Below are 22,066 nucleotides of genomic sequence, written 5' to 3'. Positions count from 1 at the left end.
TCAAAGGAGTTACAGTAGATCAAGGCCCCCACCCGATGAGATCTGTCACACCACACGCGTTCCTACTATCTGAAAACCATCCTGTATTGTGATTGGGGAGGGGACCGAGCCTGAAGCGGAAGATTCCAGGGATGCCTCTTTGTACATCAAAGTTTTTACAATTATGTGTCACATTAAAAATATATAGCACTCCAACAAAGTAGTAGGATTATAAAACTTTAATAACTTATAAATATATACAACGCAACAAAAACAGTAAATACATTTAAACATTTTTTTGAAAAAGAAGCAACAATGGTCAGTAGCTGTGTTTTGTGCGAATAGTCCCAAGGCAGCACAACGTGCTGAGTTCTGGACGGCACCCAGGTGATGTTACCTGGGTGCCGCACTGGTTTTGGGTATCCTACAATGCAGCTCCGAAAAACGGCGTGGGGCGTCCCGGGGGGTGGCCTCGTCAGTAGCGGTCTGTTGTGCGAATAGTCCCAAGGCAGCAGAACGCGCTGAGATGTGGATGGCACCCAGGTGATGTCCAGTAAGTTGCCGCACTGGTTTTGGTATCCTACAATGCTGCTCCGAATAACGGCGGGGGGCGCCCGGGGGGGGGGGGTGAAGCGGCGTGAACTGGCCTCCCCAGGTGGAGGCTCGTCTGCTGTAGTGGGGCGCCCCTTTACCGTTTCAGTTGCCATTCCGCCCGCTTTTGGTACACTGTGCCAAAATCCGCCATTCAGCTGAGTTGCGCCCACTCTTGCGGTGCAGCGATAGGCGGCTGCCACAGGACTCTCAAAATGGCGGCAGGCTCTTTCCTTTTTGGGCCTGGTCCACTGAAATGGCCCTGGGACACCTTGGAACTCGGACGCTTGTCTGCTAGGGCTTGGGCTCCATTCTCGAAAGCGTCCCCTCAGCCTTGAAGATTCTACAAAAGTCTTGGGGGCCCCCGACTCCCGCAGGCTTCTGGTGGGGAGCGGCTGCCATGATTGCTCGTGGAATGGCCACGACGGAGCTACGAGATGGTGGTGCTCTCATGCTGACGCCAGCTTCAGTCTGAAACATCCAGAAACAAGGTGGGGCTTTCATCATTTGGGAAAAAAAAATGTTTTAATCCAATGAAAAGTGTTATTTTTAGGTCATGTGATGAAGCCTTCCATCATTAGGAAACCAAAAGTAAAATGAACCAATGAAAAGTTTTATAAACAAGTCACATGACCTGTTATGCGGCATAGGGCTATAAAAAGCGTAGAAAATTCGTTGGCAAGTGAGGCGGCGTCAGTAGCGGACCGATGTGCGAATAGGCCGAAGGCAGCACAACGCGCCAAGATCCGGATGGCACCGAGGTGGTGTCCAGCAAGTTGCCGCACTGGTGTGGCCATCCTACAATGCTGCGCCGAAAGTCGGCGTGGGGTGCCCCGTTGGCCTGTGAGGTGGCGTCAGTAGCGGACCGATGTGCGAATAGGCCGAAGGCAGCACAACGCGCCAAGATCCGGATGGCACCGAGGTGGTGTCCAGCAAGTTGCCGCACTGGTGTGGCCATCCTACAATGCTGCGCCGAAAGTCGGCGTGGGGTGCCCCGTTGGCCTGTGAGGTGGCGTCAGTAGCGGACCGATGTGCGAATAGGCCGAAGGCAGCACAACGCGCCGAGATCCGGATGGCACCGAGGTGGTGTCCAGAAAGTTGCCGCACTGGTGTGGCCATCCTACAATGCTGCGCCGAAAGTCGGCGTGGGGTGCCCCGTTGGCCTGTGAGGTGGCGTCAGTAGCGGACTGATGTGCGAATAGGCCGAAGGCAGCACAACGCGCCGAGATCCGGATGGCACCGAGGTGGTGTCCAGCAAGTTGCCGCACTGGTGTGGCCATCCTACAATGCTGCGCCGAAAGTCGGCGTGGGGTGCCCCGTTGGCCTGTGAGGTGGCGTCAGTAGCGGACCGATGTGCGAATAGGCCGAAGGCAGCACAACGCGCCAAGATCCGGATGGCACCGAGGTGGTGTCCAGCAAGTTGCCGCACTGGTGTGGCCATCCTACAATGCTGCGCCGAAAGTCGGCGTGGGGCGCCCCATTGGCCTGTGAGTTCGCGTCAGTCAGTGGGGGCTGTTTGAGGATCTGACTGCATTGGAAAGCAATGTGATGCTGTGCGTCGCCCCCAAGATGGAGGTTCCTCGGCTGCAGTGGGGCGCCCCTTGGTGTTTCACTCGCTATGCAGCTGAGTTGCGTGAGCACTTGCGGCGAATAGGCCGAAGGCAGCAGAACGCGCCGAGATCTGGATGGCACCGAGGTGGTGTCCAGCAAGTTGCCGCACTGGTGTGGCCATCCTACAATGCTGCGCCGAAAGTCGGCGTGGGGTGCCCCGTTGGCCTGTGAGGTGGCGTCAGTAGCGGACCGATGTGTGAATAGGCCAGAACCAGCACAAGGCGCCAAGATCCGGATGGCACCGAGGTGGTGTCATAGTTGAGAGTTCTGAGCAGCGCTTGTAACACTGTCTGAAGCTTATTTGCACCTGCTGCAGCTTCACTATTGCCCTGGTGTGGCCTAAGATCGCCCATGACATAGGCGGCCGCCTCCCGGGGTCCGGCGGAACTTTTTTCCTTTTCCTTTGTGCATCTTGTCCCACAATCCGTTTGACCTGAAGACACGACCAGGTCCCTGAATGTGTGCAGGGGGACGCTATTGATTGAATCAAAATGGCGGCTTCACACAACGCTGACTCAAGCGTTGCTGCTGATGCTATACAGACAAAAACTGGTTTTCAGTCTGTACATTCTTCAGGATTTTTCCATCCAAGGCTGGTTGAGAGTTTGTAGAACAATGGCTTCAGATTTTCAACATACTACTCTTCAACATTCTTCCTAAATGTAACAATGTGAGACTCACTAGGAGAACGGTGTAGTGAGGGCCACAAACGGCTGTTTATCTTTCCTTTCAAAATGCTGCCAACAATATTTTCGGAATGGAAGACACCACAGGGCGCTGAGATTCGGTTGGCACCGAGGTGGTGTCCAGCAAGTTGCCGCACTGGTGTGGCCATCCTACAATGCTGCGCCGAAAGTCGGCGTGGGGTGCCTGAAGGGGGGGGGAGGCGGCGCAAACGAGCCTCTCCCGCTTCTCCATGTGGAGGCACTTCATCTGCAGTGGGGCGCCGAGATCCGGATGGCACCGAGGTGGTGTCTAGCAAGTTGCCGCACTGGTGTGGCCATCCTACAATGCTGCGCCGAAAGTCGGCGTGGGGTGCCCGAAGGGGGGGGGGAGGCGGCGCAAACGAGGCTCTCCCGCCTCTCCAGGTTGAGGCACTTCATCTGTAGTGGAGCGCCGTCTAGCTGAGTTTCGCCCGCTCTTGCTGCTACAGCGACAGGCGGCTGCAACAGGACTCTCAAAATGGCGGCCTGTTCTTTGGATTTGGGCCTGGTCCACTAAAATGGCCCTGGGACACCTTAGAACTCGGACGCTCGAATTTTTTTTCCTTTCCTCTACATGCAGAAAAGGTAAATGCCCGGTATGTTACCTGCCTCATCTGCCACGATGTACTCTCCAGAGGGACCGAAAAAAAATATAGTTATGGTAATTATACCATGCATCGTCATATGGAGAGGTGGCACCGATTAATTATAGTGCTGCACAAAAGAGAGATTTGGAGGACAACCCCCGACCTGCCAGTACATTCACCAAAGAAGTGGCACTGACAGCATCAGAGGCAAGGGAAACGGTCCCAAATATTCAGAAGAACTTTGGAAAGATTAAAATGACATGTTTAGATTTTGGCAAATTAATTTCATGTGGACAGATGAGTGTTACTCTAATAAATACAGCATATGAACATCATCATAGTCGATGGTTGGTGGAGACATTTTGACTATATCCTGGACCTGCCCGTCCTCGCCCAAAATGGCGCCGGAATAAATGGGACTCGTAACTCCTTGTTGTGTACTGGTTGCACAACCTTGATATCACGAGATACGTATGCAGTTTTGAAGCACATGGCGGGGGGGACGAGAATTGATTGAATATTTCGACATCCCTATTGATATTAAGTTCTGATGTGTTATTGATTACTGTACTATTGAAACTTCGAATTAACGTCACCCATGGTAGTTGCCCGCAAATGTATATCTAGATAATTTTATTGTAACTGGCCATGTCGTATTTTAATTATAAAATGTACGTCCACCGATTCCGCAACTGTTAGACACCTTAGTTCTTGCAACCTAATGGCCCGCCCGTTACGTTCCTCTACAGTGTAAATGTCTCCTCATCATATACGATTACAGTTTGCTCCGTGGCCGGCCCACGTGGTTATAGGCCCGTATTTGTATACTGACATTTTCACAATAAAGGTTTTTAAAAGAAAACATGATAGTAGTATTTACATTGGTAAAGTTTTTAATAATAGTCACTGTTTTCGAATTAGTAAAAGGCAAGTGAAATAAAGCAGTCCAATTACATGAAGGGTAAAAGGTATAATACGCAGGAACGCAGTAAAGATAAATGGTCAAGGGCTGTTGTGTTTTCTACTCCTGCAACATAAAGTGATCGTTAAGAATATGATATTCAGGCGTATCGGCGACTAAGACAGCAGGCCGAGCCTCTTTTGCTCAACAGCTCCGTCATGGGACGAAGAAACGCCCTTTTTCTCGAAAAAGGAATATATTTTACTTGCAGGACAGTTGTAAATTTTCCGGGAAAGTACATTAGCCTGGAACATTATAACATATATGTTTAAGAAAAAATAATGTTCGAAAGCAATAAAAAGCGTAATTTTTAGGTCATATGACCAAGCCTTTCATCATTAGAATAAGAAAAGTAAAATTAACCAATGAAAAGTTTTATTAACAAGTCACATGACCTGTTATGCTTATGTTACGCGCTGCGCGCCGCGCCCCGGATCGCTTCTGGGAAGCTGCGCTTCGCGCACCGGAGCACTTCCGGATGCGCTAACGCGGCGCGTCATATGACGCATTACGCGACAACGCAGGTCCAGAATATAGTCAAAATGTCTCCTCCAACCAGCGGTCGGAACACAACCCCTTTCAGCAGGCTAAATAGTTCTGTTAAATGACAACAGAAGGGACAGGCAACAAGAACCATCAGTCAAAGAGGGGAGGGCAAGTTCTTCTCTACCGGGTCACGTTGGGGCGCTACCGTAACTGATCGAATTGGTAGTCTACAGTGTTTCTGGATGTTTCAGACTGAAGCTGGCGTCAGCATGAGAGCACCACCATCTCGTAGCTCCGTCGTGGCCATTCCACGAGCAATCATGGCAGCCGCTCCCCACCAGAAGCCTGCGGGAGCCGGGGGCCCCCAAGACTTTTGTAGAATCTTCAAGGCTGAGGGGACGCTTTCGAGAATGGGGCCCAAGACCTAGCAGACAAGCGTCCGAGTTCCAAGGTGTCCCAGGGCCATTTCAGTGGATCAGGCCCAAAAAGGAAAGAGCCTGCCGCCATTTTGAGAGTCCTGTGGAAGCCGCCTATCGCTGCACCGCAAGAGTGGGCGCAACTCAGCTGAATGGCGGATTTTGGCACAGTGTACCAAAAGCGGGCGGAATGGCAACTGAAACGTTAAAGGGGCGCCCCACTACAGCAGACGAGCCTCCACCTGGGGAGGCCCGTTCACGCCGCCTCCCCCCCCCTCCCTCCCCCCCCGGGCGCCCCCCGCCGTTATTCGGAGCAGCATTGTAGGATACCAAAACCAGTGCGGCAACTTAATGGACATCACCTGGGTGCCATCCACATCTCAGCGCGTTCTGCTGCCTTGGGACTATTCGCACAACAGACCGCTACTGACGAGGCCACCCCCCGGGACGCCCCATGCCGTTTTTCGGAGCTGCATTGTAGGATACCCAAAACCAGTGCGGCACCCAGGTAAAATCACCTGGGTGCCGTCCAGAACTCAGCACGTTGTGCTGCCTTGGGACTATTCGCACAAAACACAGCTACTGACCATTGTTGCTTCTTTTTTCAACAAAATGTTTAAATGTATTTACTGTTTTTGTTGCGTTGTATATATTTATAAGTTATTAAAGTTTTATAATCCTACTACTTTGTTGGAGTGCTATATATTTTTAGTGTGACACATAATTGTAAAAACTTTGATGTACAAAGAGGCATCCCTGGAATCTTTCGCTTCAGGCTCAGTCCCCTCCCCAATCACAATACAGGATGGTTTTCAGATAGTAGGAACGTGTGTGGTGTGATGGATCTCATCGGGTGGGGGCCTTGATCTACTGTAACTCCTTTGAAGAGGGGTGATTCTTTACAGCTGGGGCCATAAACTGCATCTGCAGGGCTAGGTGATAGCCTGGGACCGGCCTGGACAATCGGACACATAGGAAGAGGAGTGTCAGAGGGTGAGGTAGTGAATAGGCCCCCTCCGAGTCCGCGACATCACACCGTCCCTCGGGGGCCTCCGTCAAGCGGTTCAGGGAGGCACCGCATCACATTGTTTTCAAATGCAGTCACGTCCTCAAACAGCCCCCACTTACATTGAGAATAGTGAAGCTGTAGCAGGTGCAAATAAGCTTCAGACAGTCTAACAAGCACTCCTCAAAACTTTGAACTATCAGAGTGCATGAGTTTCATGCTCGATCGATTGAGCTAGCCGGATCGGGCAACATAAAGTATAAAATAGTTATGTAAATAGTTATTTAATAAAACGTTTTACCCTGTTACTTTGCTGGTGTGTTGTATATATTTATAATATTTGCATAGGGTTTGTCGTTATTTTGGGCGGGGTGGGTGGCGGAGCCGAGCTCTCTTGCAGCCATCATGGTGTGGAGTTCAGTTCATCTCACTAGTTTTGTATTTCTCATGAGGGGTTGTTCCTAATGTTTCTATTTTAGCGAGGTCAAAAAGAGATCCCATTAGTGGCCTACTGATTTTGCTCGATTCCTTTTGTTTTTTTACACGATTTTTCACTATCTGCAAAGACTAAACAGAGTATTGCGACTCTGTGCTTGTTTGTAAATAGAGAATGAACCAAAGAGAACCAATTCTAAAACAGTAAATGCTTGGATAACAATCAATCAAATGGAGAGAGAAGCTGGCACGACGGATTACAACGGGGGCAAAGGCCTGCGTTAACTACCCTTCACTATCTGCAAAGAGAGAGTACTCCTAATAGAAATGAGGGGGGGGGCAGCATTCAAAGCAGATCAGTGTGCATAAACACGAAAATGTTTTTACTTACCACGTACTTGACATTCGAAAGCTTATGATATTTGCTATTAAAAAACCATTGAAATTCACTGAAAAAACCATAGGTTAGAGACCATATATAGTTAGGAATTAGCATTTAAAAAACCTTGAAAATTCACTGAAAAAAACATAGGTTATAGACCATATATAGTTAGGAATTAGCATTTAAAAACCTTATTTTACTCACACAAAACCATTGAAATTCCATATATAGTTAGTTGCACTAACTATATATCGCGCACCCGCAATCCACTGCTGATGATGTCACATATTACATCATTCATGACATGGTCAGTGACATCACTGATGACATCACTGATGACATCTCAAATGACATCACTGATGACATCACTGATGACATCTCATTTGACATCATTCTTGTGCTAATACGATAAACCTCTTCAGACTCTAATATAACCTTAGATACACTCAGTGTATACAGACACTCACACACTGTCACTCATCCATGGAGTTACTCACACACCTAGTCAGTCATGCAAAGAAACAATCTCACCTCCATTTCCTCAACTATACAGTTATACACACCTTACTTATTCAAACATATACTAACACATATTTACTCTCTTATACAATCCCTGATACAAGTTCACAATGATCCATACAGCCACTCACACATTCAGTGGCTCTCATGCACAGTTATTTATATATGCCAACTCTCACATGTATTGTGTTTTACATATGTACTTACTATGACATGTAGCATTGAGATATCCATTCACTCATCAATACACTCATGCACACAGTCAACTGCCCATGTAGCTGTTTCCACATGCACTCTTGAACTCATACACCTAGTGAATCAACTGCTCACACATCTATGCACAGAGTCACACACCTCCCAGCCACCCCCACACAAACTCAATCTCCCATACAAATACTTGGGCAACCAATCAATAACACATATAGCCTCTCGTATAGCTAATGAACAACACATGCAGCAGTTTACATCACAACAGACATACTGATGCACACATTCAGACAGTTTAGTCACTAACCCATGCATTTAGTACGACACATTTATTCACTCACTCATACAGTCAGTCACGCACCTACTAAATCCTTCATCCAGACACTTATACATCCACTCATTCTTCAATATATCAAACATATTTAAACTTTACAGAAACACACAGTCACTGGATGATGTCATCAGTGATGTCATTTGAGATGTCATTTGAGATGTCATCAGTGATGTCATCAGTGATGTCATTTGAGATGTCATCAGTGATGTCATCAGTGATGTCACTGACCATGTCATGAATGATGTAATATGTGACATCATCAGCAGTGGATTGCGGGTGCGCGATATATAGTTAGTGCAACTAACTATATATGGAATTTCAATGGTTTTGTGTGAGTAAAATAAGGTTTTTAAATGCTAATTCCTAACTATATATGGTCTATAACCTATGGTTTTTTCAGTGAATTTTCAAGGTTTTTTAAATGCTAATTCCTAACTATATATGGTCTCTAACCTATGGTTTTTTCAGTGAATATATATATATATATATATATATATATATATATATATATATATATATATATATATATATATATATATATATATATATATATATATATATATGTATATGTATATATATATAAAACATATTCTTAAACTTTTTACAAACAGTCACTGGATGATGTTATCAGTGATGTTAGTTGAGATGTCATCAGTGATGTCATATGCATTGCATTGTAGCGGCGCGAGTTATAGTTAGCTAAGCTAACAGTAACGGCTGAATTTTTCTGGTTTTGTATGAGTGAAAAGTCAGTCTGACTAAAAAGTCCCTGTAACCTGTGTTTTTTTCCTTGAATCAGATTATATACAAAACTATTAAGCTATATATATCAAGCATTATAAATAAAACCTATATTGGCATTAACCATAGAAGGACAAAATGGATAAAATAATTCAAACTTAAACTAAACAAACCAATAAAATCAAAATGTAAACAACTATATTAATATTTAAATTTTTGTATAAATGATTGTACTTAATGCAAATATTTTGGGGGGTACATTGTTGAGATTTTAGTTATGTATCTTATTGGGGTGAATTGTAAATATTTTGGTGTTGTAATATATTTATTGTTAATTTACACATGTGTATGAAATGTTTTATGTTTATTTTAAGCAATTGCAGCCTACATGGAGAAAATGGCAGAATGCGCATGACTGCTTTTGTTGGCCCCAGAGGGCCGACCCAACAGTCAGGCCCTGCAACATTGGGCTAGCCACTCCTCCCCTGCCCTGTTCAGGACCGCCTACCCACCCATCCCCAACCAAACCCCCCTGCTTTCTCGTAGTGCTAGAAGCATAAAACATATAATGTTATTTATACAATTTTATGGTACTGCTTCTTGCACTGCGAGAAAGCAGTGGAGCGACACTCCTCCACCCACATGGAGGAGCCACCCCAGCTTAAAATTAATGTATGATGCATAAGTGATGCTGTGCATGAAACGTGCCCCAAACACCCCTAATTTATAAGCGATTTTTGGGCAATAGATTTCTTTGCAAATACATTTTTTTTTGCCATGTGAAGAAAAAGAAATGTGCAATCACACTTGTACCTAAATTATACCGCACGTTTTTCTCAATGTATAATCAATATTTGCATGGCTAGGTATAGGGATGACAAGCATATGCAAAGGAGTTGTGGTCTAACATTGGATAATCACAAAAAATAAATAAAGTAACATTAATCATGTGGGAAGGGAGCGTGAATGTAAAAGTTGAAAAATAATACAGAAAACAGAAAAAAATAAAGGCAGCAGAAAGTGGCTTCGGATTATTACAGTTTTAAATAATTAGAATGTAAGCACTGCTCCATACCTCATTAGGACCATGTATCCAGGCATAGATCCAACTGCAAAGGTGAGACAGGTAATAACTGTCAGTATTAAAAAAGCTTGCAGCATTGTGTCACAGGCACTTTCTCTATGGCAGGAGCCTGGAACTGCAGAGGCATTTATGAATGGAAGTCCCGAAGATTCAATGCAGCTGCAGTTGCTCAGTACCTAACAAAGAGGAACAAACTATAATGATATATTTTATAAATAAATCAAACTTTATCTCATAAATCATTTTGTTTGAGATATATGCTAATTATTTAATATCTAATTTGAATTGATATCATGCAAATATGTTCCTTCCTGGCAGTGCAGGACGCATTTGCACCTGTCCGTAGGATTAGTGACTTCATGTGGGTGAAGGCGCACACACGGCAACAAGGCCCATCCTACCCCATGACAACGTCTGAGTGTCTAGCAATCTTTTCAGGTATGCTTCCACCATCACTTCTCCCTCAGAGGGTCTCTGTCTCCTCCACAGCCCAGCAAGGAAGGGGCATCTATAGACCTGTTAGAGACCGAAGCCTGGCAGGAACCTTTACTCCTGACTTCCCGGTCCTAGTTGAAACAGGAAACAAAGCAGGATGGGAATGACAGCCCTATTATGGTTCCCAGGCTAGAGTGGGCTGGGCTTGCATTTTCAGCACTCTTGTTATTTCCGGTCTTCAAGGTGGACTTCATCTCACAGGTAAAGACTGGGACGAGGGACATAGAGGTAATGTGTCCTGAGCCGCTGTTGTGTCCTTCAGGAAACAGGGAAGAGAGCTGGTGGATAAGGGTGGTTCTTCCAGGACAAAATAACTTTCAGGTGAGCTTTTGGTTGCATTGTTTGAACTGGCCCGTTGGCTTTAGTGGGTGTAGAATGCAATACGGTAGAATATGCCTCGTACAAAGTGACTATGAGACATGGTCCACATCAGGCATTCCTCACGTGTTGCAGCTGCTCATGCTTCCATGAACCACTCTAAGACATATTTGAACAGTTTTGATTAGTTTTGTTTTTTGATGAACGTTCAGTGTCACAGCAACAGTGCCCTGAGCTCTAATGCAAGGAAGTAAAATGGCTTCCCTTGTACCACGGTCGGATAGTTAAAGATACCTATCACCGGGGAGCAGTCACTCCCTCATAACCATCAGCCCTCATGGCACACCGCTATCTGTAGTGATAACAGCTACTTCGCCTCTGAGTCACTCTTTCATGAGGAGGCTGTCTCCTGCTTTTGTGTTAGATGCAGAAAAAGGCTGGTTATACATTTGTATAGTGAACTTTAAGTATCAAACTAAAGTACTCTTTAGATGATCTGCTGGATTAATAATGTAAGGTTATGTAACAACATTACACATGAAACGTCAAAAGCAAATCGAACTGTATTACAGGAATCTTCCATCCTACTGGCAATATCAGACACCATGCTATATTTGATATCATTTCATTAGGAAACCTCAGCACAGAATATACTGATCCTTAAAATACTGTTCCTATGTGTTCGAGTGTTTGGTGAGCATGTGTCATGGACAGTGCCCTCTTAAGAATTGTGGGTGCTCCAGGCAAGGCATACTTTAGAGTCTCCTGTCCGGAACAGCTTTGTATTTTATTACCCATTTCTGCTAATTCAAGCCACAATGTGCCAAACACATTAAATGATACATTAAAGGTTGGATTGGATAAATAGACAGAGCTGAGAAAGAGAGGAATGTCACTTTCCCAAGGGGCCCCTTGGAAGGTAGGGCCCTGGCCAATTGCCTACTTTGCCCATGCTTCAAAAGGTCTCCAGACATGGACTGCGATGGTTCGCAAGGTATGGTGAGCACAGTGCATGAAATCTATATCCTGTAAAAGTTAAGCAAAGGGTGTGATATATGAGCATGCCCTCTGCATTGTAAACAAAAGATAGATAGCACATGCTTCGAGTTAGAGGTGTAATGCCTAGGGATTGGCACCCTGAGACTCCCATATCTCACGAATATTCATAGGCTTTGAAATTGGGGACCTCCTGGAGAAGGAGCATTAGCTACACCGCTGGGACTGCAGGGGATGCGTTACGCCCCTTCTTTGTGTTATCTCAGACTGAGTGTCATAGTTGATAATGTTCTATTTCGATATTTACTTTTAATACTTGAAAGCAAAACCCTCCCATGCAGATTTGAATGAAATATTGTTGGTGTGAGAAGTTGGCCTGGTATATGCTGCTCACTAGTTCTAGTGATCACCTTGTACCATGCCAAGCAACCCTTATGGTGCAGGTTGTAAAGTCAACCTTATAGACAAGCTATCCTAGGGGTAGCATGGACTAAGCAGTCTTAGGCTAAACTCTGTAAAGGCATGTGAAGCAAGCTGTTTTACCATACACAATCCCCTTGAACACCAAATGAAAGGACACCACACAGATCTATATTGAAAATATATATAGATTTATTTCTACAAATATCCCCTATACTCTTTATGAGCACAGAAGCAAATGCGTTAAAACAAAACACAGTTTAAATACACAAAAGTTGCACGAATATGGATGAGCCCTAGGGGCCACCTAAACCATATACTAAAATAGTGGTATAAGAACCACTATGGGGAAAGTGAAGAGGCCTAGGGCCTGGGGAATCGCTGGAGCTGATCGGGACTAGCAGTGAAGAAGTCGGGAAAGGCTCGCGGGACTCGGGTGCAGTGCGGAAAGTGCACGCAGTACCAATGCAATGTCAATGGTGCGTAAAAGTTACAAAGTTAGTTAAAAAGGAACCTTCCGAGGGACCTAGAAGGATGAAACTTTAGACACAGACCCTAGAGGTGTGTACCAGTGTGGGAACACCGGCGGAGCTGAGTTACCTCACCCACAGGAAGCGGGTGCACAGGGTCGAAGTAGTGTCGGGTTTCGTCACGCAGGTCGATGGTGCTTGGAGCTGAAGATGCTGCAGGCGGCTCGATGTGAAGAGTTCCGGTGGATCCAAGGGTGGATCTGAAGAGGTGAAGACCTGAAAGCAGAGGGGACAATGTTCAAAGTCACTAGCCAGTGACTACCGTGGAACCAGAGTGGAACCAGGTGATGTCGGGTGCAAACAGGCGTCGAGGTGTAGCTTCTCTCTGCAGCGACGTGGACACGAGGGGTCGAAGACGTCCAGGAGTCGGTCACAAGCTGTCCCACGCAGGTTTTTTGCTGTTGGCGGTGTCGGCAACCGGATGGAAGCAAACAGGCCTTGGCTAAGGCAAGCCACGCAGGAATAGAAAAAGGCTTGTCACTCGGACCAGCAAGGTCAGAGCAGGTGCTCCCTTTTACAGGTGCAAGGGCAAGTCTGGAGCAACCAGACCTGCAGTGAAAGTTGAAGGTTTCGTCGCCAAGATGGCCGCTAGCCACGTGGCAAGTGGCCGGGATGGTGCGTCGAGTGGCACGGTGCAAAAGGGCCCCACGCAGATCGTGGAGATGCTGGGGGGTTGATCTTTGGTGCAAGGGCTGCTCGACGTTAGGGCTTCTCAAACCTCAAAGCACAGCGTCGAGGGTGCCTCTGATGCTGCGCAGTCAGCGTTTCAGGGGTCTTCCAAGATGTCCGGTCCCACGTCTCTCGGTGCCTCCACGGGTCCCTTCTTCGCAGGGACTGTGGATCGGGCGGTGAGAAGTCTGGGAGTCTGGGTCTTGTCAGGCTCTGGGCTCGGGCTCCGGCCGGAGGCGGCGGCAAAGCAGACGTTGAGTTGCTGGTTGGTGCCTGTGTTCACAGGGTGGTCACTCCTTGGCCACAAGGGAGATTCTCTTCCGTCTTCTGAGCAGCAGAATGTCGAATTCCAGTCTTCTTCTGTATTTCAAGTTGATTTAGGATGATCTGAAGTCTCAGGACACAGCTCCCACTCTTATTCGAATCTGGGGGGCCGGATCACCTACTAGGTCCCTCCTCTGGGTGGAACCAGGAAGGGGGGTGGTTACACCCCCTTTCCTTTGTCCAGTTTCGCGCCAGGACTGGGGCAGGAAAGCCCCAGCACCGGTTTGAACTGGCCTATGCACAGGGACACCTTGTGTGCCCCAGGCATGTCTGACTCTATTCAGCCCTGTCCTACCCAATACACAAAATCCTGTCTGGGATGGTGCTAGCACCTCCCCAGGCAGGAAACCCTTTGTCCAAGCTGCCCTCGCTGGAAGGACTCCCAGAAGCAGGAGGTCAGACTTGTGTCTGTGATGGCAGCATCCATCTTGTGATGCTGAGGCTCTGTTTAACTTTAACCAGGGTTCAGGCTAGGTACATGTCGTGTCCCTCTAGAAGGGTGGAATGCTACCCCCGTCGCCAGAACTGGCGAGGGGGTAGTATTCCAATTCGTATGACACCTTACTCGACATGTTTTGATAAAGCCAAACCCAAGATAGCATTTAACCGCGAGGTTCATAATGCCCTTAAGAGTATATGGTATGGCAGTATCATGAAACAGCTAAAGGACATGGTTCCGAAAGCTGCAGACAGGCTCAGCTCATGCTAGAGCACCATCTCACATATTTCCAAGCACTCTGCCTACAGGATTGATGAGGCCTTCCATAGGAGTGGCTGATAGGAACATATGTGTCCATTTTAGGTTAGGTATAGGCATACTACACCTAACTAAGGGGTGGTTACACCGACTTACCCCAGCTGAGTGACTAGCCAGTTGTGTCAAATATGGAGGCCAGGCCAGGGGTGGCATAATACATGCTGCAGCCCCTGGTAGGCCTTGGAAGCACCTATGCCCTGGGTACCTGGGTACACTGTTACAGGGGCCAATAAGGTGAACCAGTTCCAATTGTGTATGTACCTAAGGTACATGGAGTCCATTTTAAGGAGAGAGCAATTAGCCTGGGGCCCTGAATAGCAGGATCCCAGGCCAACTATGTCAAAAACCAGCTAAACACCAAGCAAAAAGTTTGGGGGTAACCATAGTCAGATATCCACCTTCCTACAGTTGGGACCACACTACAACATCAGGGCTCAACATTACAACTGCGAATAATACTTAGCAACCACTTAAAAAATTCGCCAGATACTTTGGCTGTCTTTAAATAGAAGTCCTCATTAAGAATATGTGGCTCACCAATTCAAACAGAAGGCATATGTGGCGCCTTTCATGGAGATCTGGAAGCACTCCATATTTGGGAAAGGAGATAAAATAATGAATCATGAATGAAAGTGTGGGAAAGAAGGTGAAATATGTAAAGTCAGGACGAGCAGAATGAAGAGGGGAATAGTGGAATAAGAGGCTGAAGGGCAAAATACACACAACCTCTGTGGCCCCAGAGGAGAGTTAGGGGAAACAGAGTAATCACATCTGTGTCAGTGGGAGACATTTCACTCTGATTACTCCTCAGCTAGTCCATCAACATTCGTAACAACTGAAGGAAAATGCTAATATTTCCCTGTTTCAAGGGTTTGGTGTGGTACTCCTCAAATACTGCATGGTGGAACATAATTTCCTGTTTGTGGTGCAGAATAGGTAGTTCACGGCATTCGTGTTTAAGAGGTGTTACCACTTTTCAGTTTGTCTAGAAGGTTGAGGCCAGCCTGAGTACTCTAAGCCAGATATTTGTGGTTATCTCTCACTATGCTAAGCCTCGCTGGATAAAGTAACATTGCCAGTGTGCCTGTATCTTCAACCCCTCTTCTCGGTTACCTGAGAGATTTGATGTTTCCTTTGTGCCATGGTGCTGTCATAGTCCAATCTCTGACATCTTTATCCTTTAGGAGCAGCCAGAGAGTCATCTAGGTTGGATGTTTCTTCACGTAGTATCATCAGGTTCTAGTCTAAGATTAAACTCTAAAGGTTCTCCAGCTGTTTATCGATGTTTCTTTGGCATCTCTGAGGTGTCCCCAGTCCCCCTTGAAGCTTGTTGATTTAAAAAAAAAACCTCTTATTCTGTTATCAGGGAGGGCCTGGATGGACTTCTCCAGCTGCAGCAACCTGCTCTCCCTTCCTTGTACTTTAAGGTTTGTCAAATATGCACTGCAAGGATGAGATGTTTCTATGTATGCTTTGGTGCACTTCAGACATATCAGACGCAGAGCTAGGGGGGTAATAATCCCAAAGAGACATGGAGGAGGTGAAGAAGATAAAAAGGATGAATTGTTATCATCTCGATCTCCTCCATGTTTCCTCTGTTTATCATCTTGATCTCCTCCTTCAGAAGGTCACTTTGGCATGAAGAAGTCTGATTTAACCTCCTTTTTCTGTCTTTCCAAGGATGAAGCATAGTTTTTTAGGCTTATAAGTGTATTTAAGTAGTTTCAAAATAATTTACTTAGATGCTGCACCCGCACTACTGCAATCAGCAACCTCTCTTACTGCCTCACATCGTTGTGACCTCAGTATGCCACATGTTGATAGCCTCCTCTAAGCTGTGTCTAGTTTTCCTCTCTGTATGTTAGCTCTCTTCCCACTTTGGGAGTTTGTTTCCTATACACTTAAAATGTTGCAATATGGTGCTGTAAGCATCGTGCTTGCTCTGTCAACCTTCACTGCTCTAAAGGGAGATGTTTGGGTGGTGGACGGACCTCTACGAAGGTTTCAGAGGTCATAATGTCGGCCCCTCTATTGGACCAGTGTACTGTCCGCCAGTGTCTAAATTAGGCCATAAGTCTTTAGAAAGTTAGGTTTGGTGCTTTTAAAACTACCAGCCTCCTTCATAGCGCATTTCCAGTGAACAAAACAGTCTGGTAGTGAAAAAGAAGTTACCATACTCACTTATCGTTCCACCACTCTTGAACTAAAATGCAGTCCCACAGCTCTCTTACCTGTCCTAACTGTACTTTAACACAGATATATCACCTCAAGTAAATCCATTACATTACTTTTTATTGGTTAATTTAACTATACCAATTACACAACATTATTATTTTGGTGCTAAAATGGACATCCACGGAGTCCAAGCGAAATACCACCAAGGGCTGTATTATGGAAATGCCCTGGGGGTGTAATGGCCATTTGTACCTACTTTACATGTCCCAGGGGGACTTTGGAATTACAAAAAGGGCCTTAGACGCTTGTGCTACCCCTACTCTAATACTGATAGTGCTGATGCACATAAAGCACAAGCGCTATCTTCAGAGGACCTTCCCCCAAATGCATGGGGGCATGGCCCCATGATGGAATCTCTTTGCCTTCATGGCCACTTTTTATAATAGACTTGGGCGAAGAGGCACTGTCAGTGTGCCCCCTGATTGCAACCCTGTGGGGTGGGAATAGGGGGTCCTATGGACCCCCCCCACATCCCCTTGAAGGCGGGTGCATTCACTCACTGCACCCACCAACAAGGGCATCTCTTATCCTCTTTAAAAGAGCAGATGGTTCGCCGCCTACAAAGGTGCAACAGCCCTGGGGGCAGCGCAATCCATGTAATCGGGTGCACTTTCCCTTTTGCACCCAGCGCACCAGTTTTAAGATGCGCTGAACGCAAACAGGGAAATTGCGCCCTTTGCATAATAGGGGCCTAAGTGCCTATGTATGAGCGACGATTACATGTTGTACTTATGATTATAAGTTGCATGGTACTGCACGGGTGCAAACTCTGCTGCTGAAATTAGCGTTACCATGTGGTAATACCGCGTCAGTACCATACAATTACAAAGTAATCTTCTTGGAATGGGGAATAACTATGCACATTTTGTTTTATTGGGCTGAAATCCACGTTTCTCCTTGTAGTAGGGAGTTATTATTCATATGTACCACTTGCTGCGAGCAGGTGGTAAATGTGAGCTAGGGGGTAGGTGCTGTTTGGGGGTTGAAGGAGTGGGTTTGGTAAAAGCTTCCTGCACCTGGGAAAACCTGGCTGAGGGACACCGCAGCCCACATGATCAGGCAGAGTGGAGTCGTACTCATGGGTACCACTTCACCTTACTTCTAAATTGACTCTTAAAGGCATAACGTTTTTAATTGTAGTAAAGAGCAGAATTCTGAAGGCCAACAGAGATCTGGAAATTAAATGCACTTTTCGTGATCGGGAAAAAAATATCTGTGAAATTATCTCCCTTAACATTTATAATTAGACTAGAAGAATGTTAAGATCAACAGGGCTAGGGGCCACATATAAATAGATGTACTTACAAAATACTGGCCATAATTTACGACCAAAGTTGTTGTGATCACTAAATTACTTTGTCACCTGACCTATGAATTATTAGGTCAGTTCTTTAAATACAGATTCGGAATGGGTTGCAATCTGACCTACGTCATAAGTAATTATAAGTTATGTTAGACCTTGGTGCCTTAGAGTGGTCTTCTTCCAAATATTTTGGGCCTCATTTACAGAGGTAAACTAACACCTCTGTGTGAGTTTACTACTCTCAGTGTACCTTTGTGAATACTGAAAAGTGGTACATTAAAAACAAATTGAGGAGTTTCTCACTATCAGGGGATGTAAAACAGCGGGCGCGACGACTGCGCGCCGAAGGCGTGCCTAAGGCAAGCCCATCTGCGCCCGTTCGCGCCTGCTCCGGGCCTAGGGCCAGTCATAATGTCAGTCCGCCTCCCGCACAGAGACTAACCTGGACCAGATCACAGCTCCTAGACATAGGTAAGACATCATGCTCATCTCCCACCCCCTGTAACCTCCCCCTACCCAGCCCCTTCCTACACAAATGCCTAAATTGCCCTTTCTCCCTATGCCCCGACTGGACCTCCCCCCGCAAACCCGCATCCCATAAACCCCCTCCGTCTAAAACCTACCTCATGGGTTTAGCAAACTGCCGCTCCCTACCCTGTCACGCCAATGACATCTGGCTTCTACTATCTTGTACATCCTGGGATGCATTATTCTTAACGGAAACCTGGATTAAAGACTCTTCCAACCCAGATATCGCCCTAGCAGTACCCACTGGTTACAGCTTCACCGGATTAAGCCGTGAAGGCCCCAAAACGGGTGGAGGAATCGCTGTGATCCTAAAAAATCACCTGAAAATTACTTCTAGGAAAATACCTAAAATCAAGCCTATAGAAGCCCTATACTTCTCAATCACAGACTCCACCACCGCCATCTCGTCATCGTCCCCCTGGCCCTAAATATCAAACAGGAGTCCGCCATTAGAACACAAGGCAGGAAATGGCACAAGCTCTCATTAGCTACCTTAGAGCAAAAATACCACAACCATCTAAACCCTCTTCCGGACGATCTCGATGTAGCAGCACGTATATTTGACAACGACCTTACGTCCGCTATAGAGGAAATTGCCCCTTACAAACCCTTACTTCCCGCAGACTAAACCCTTCTGCCCCATGGTTCACTCAAGAACTCAGGGCATACAGAAGCAAATGCAAAAAGCTGGAACGTATCTGGAGACAGCACTACGACCCAGAAGCCAAGGCCTCTTATCGTCAAAGTCTTAAAGAGTTTCGCAAACTCAAACGCCACTCCATGGGTACCTACTTCTCAGATAATATTGCCAAGGCAAATAACTCGACCAAGGCCCTCTTTAATATAGTAAAAGACTTCACTCATCCCAGTGCACTGTCCACCCCTGTTCCTATGTCCCAAGCCTTGAGTGACAATCATGCAAATTACTTTGAAGAAAAAATAGCTAATATTGCGGCAACTATCCTTCAGAATGGCTCCAACATTACTGAAGGCCCCGCCACCACCTGCAATCATGCATTTACAGCATTCCAACCACTAACTAAGGAACTTGCCCTGAAGTTTTTTATGGAATGCAAATCAGGCTCTCCCCTGGACCCAGCCCCAGTATTAATCATGAATGAAATCGCCCCCCTAATCATCGACCCCCTTCTCGAAATTTGGAACTCCTCTTTAATCACTGGTGTCATGCCTTCCGCCTGGAAACATGCATTACTAATCCCTATCCAAAAAAAACCAGGCTTAGATCCTTCCTGCCTAAACAACTACCGGCCGATCTCACTCTTACCCAAATCCGCCAAAGTACTTGAAAAAGCTGTTCAAAAACAGCTATCACATTACCTAGAATCAAACGCTTTGTTCCACGATACCCAATCGGGTTTCAGACCGGACGACAGTACCGAGTCGGCACTACTCGAGGTATCCGAGTCGATCCGAGAATGCACGGATAGGGGAGAGGAGGCCATGTTGGTCCTCCTCGACCTATCCGCGGCATTTGATACCATCTCTCATGACACTCTTCTGACTCGCCTACAAGAGATAGGTATCAGCGGGCCCCCCCTCTCATGGGTAAAATCTTTTCTTACGAACAGAACCCAACAAGTGATGCTGGGACCCTTTCTTTCCTCCAAGAAATCACTGACTTGGGGCGTTCTGCAGGGCTCCGCCCTTAGCCCGCTCCTCTTCAATGTTTACCTCACACCTCTAGCAAAAGTGGTGGAATCATGGGGCGTCAAAGTAACCTTTTACGCTGACGACACCCAACTGGTGTTCTCTTTCAAAGAACACTTTGAAAAATCATTCGACAACTTTCGCCACTGCATGCTGAACATCGCCTCCTGGATGTCCGCGAATAATTTAAAACTCAATACAGATAAGACAGAAGTCTTATTCTTCAATCAGAAATCTCCCTTGCCCTCCAATCTCTGGTGGCCGTCCGAACTCAACCCTCCACCAGAACCAGTCCAAGCCGCCCGAAACCTAGGATTCCAATTCAACACCTCCCTCTCCTGCAAAACTCAAGTCAACAAAGTAACATCAGCCTGTTTCGGGAAGCTACGAATGCTAAAAAAAATCATCCCCTTTCTACCTTTGGACTCTCGAAAAACAGTAGTCCATGCCCTTATCACCACCCATCTGACTACGCTAACAGCTTGTATGTTGGGGCTCCGACCTACATCATTAACCAACTTCAGAGAGTCCAAAACGCAGCAGCCAGGCTGGTATGCAATATCCCTTACCGCCATTCCTTCTCACCCCACCTGATCAAACTCCACTGGCTACCTATCAGACTGCGCATCCAATTTAAAGCCTTAACTCTGGCTTTTAGAGCCCTCAATGATCGAGGCCCCACATACCTACGCCGCAGAATGAGGTTTTCACAATCCCCACGAAAACTCAGATCCAACCATTTACGCCTCATGGTATGCCCCCGTTATCGTCTTGCACGTACGGGAGGAAGGGCTCTTGCAGTTGCCACATCCAAACTCTGGAACCAACTGCCTACAGAGTTAAGATTTCTTACATCAGAATCCCTATTTCGAAAAAAACTGAAAACCTGGTTTTTCTCCCAAATGTAATCCTAATTGCCTCCTCTCACACTCCCCTGACTCTTCAGAGATAAGGTCTTCAGCGCCGGGACACCTCCGTCGGAGGTAGCTGTGCGCTCTACAAAATACTAAAATAAATAAATAATAAATAAAACTTAAAAGTACATGCCCAACCTTTAATTACAATGCAGCCCGCCTTATGAGCTTCCTAGGGTATACCTTGGGGTGCAGTAAAAGGGGTGTTTAAGGCTTGGCAAAGGGGCTATATTGCCAAGTCAAATTGCCAGTTTAAAATGAGCCTGGGAGGAGTTCGCAGAGTTTTACTCTGCAGAACTCTGTGAAGTGCCAGAAAAACTCAGCCACACTCAGCAGAGTTCTGCAAGCGGCAGAACCTGTTGAGTTGCGCTGCTCGCACTGATTTGTAGCGCCAGCCATTTGTCTGTAAAATCAAAACAAATGGCACTACATGTCGCGCCAGAGGGCACTGCTGCTATCTGCATTCTAGTCGAGCGGCAGTTTCATCAATGCCAGAGGCAGATTTCTCAATGTGAGCAGTCGCTGCCTGCAGCAACCGCCAGAGTTGAGAAATCTCCCCGGGAGGAGGTCTAGAATGTTTTATTTTTCTCACGAGCACTCGCCAAATTAACATTGGTGAGCTGCTCGAGAGAAAAGACTCCGCTCCACGTCACTTTGCTGAGTTTTTTTAGTGCAGAGTGGGTAAAACTCTGGAAACTCCACTGGCGGAGGGTAATTCTTCACCCACCCTTCGTTTAAAACTGCATTCACGATCCAATGGCAGGTCTGTGACATATCTTAAGGGGCTACATTAGTGGGTGACACAATAAGTATACTGTAGATCCATAGTAGTATTTCATTTACTGGGCCTTTCTATATGTTGTGTC

The 22,066-nt window shown here is 46.3% G+C and overlaps 1 protein-coding gene across 1 annotated transcript in view; it reads right to left on the bottom strand.

Moving 5' to 3' along the window:
- LOC144813884 (solute carrier organic anion transporter family member 1A2-like) overlaps positions 1-22,066 on the bottom strand; it is a 1,119,068-nt gene that overhangs the window by 292,655 nt on the left and 804,347 nt on the right. Inside the window, exon 12 of the mRNA XM_078674060.1 lies at positions 10,035-10,219. Within this exon, the coding sequence (XP_078530186.1) occupies positions 10,035-10,219 (185 nt within the window). The remainder of the gene's footprint in view (positions 1-10,034; positions 10,220-22,066) is intronic.

Source organism: Lissotriton helveticus, chromosome 1_1 (genome assembly GCF_964261635.1).
Source record: "Lissotriton helveticus chromosome 1_1, aLisHel1.1, whole genome shotgun sequence".
In the NCBI taxonomy this organism is placed as follows: Eukaryota; Metazoa; Chordata; class Amphibia; order Caudata; family Salamandridae; genus Lissotriton; species Lissotriton helveticus.
The sequence above is the reverse complement of the archived record's forward strand: the minus strand, read 5'-3'. Positions and strand labels throughout refer to the sequence as shown.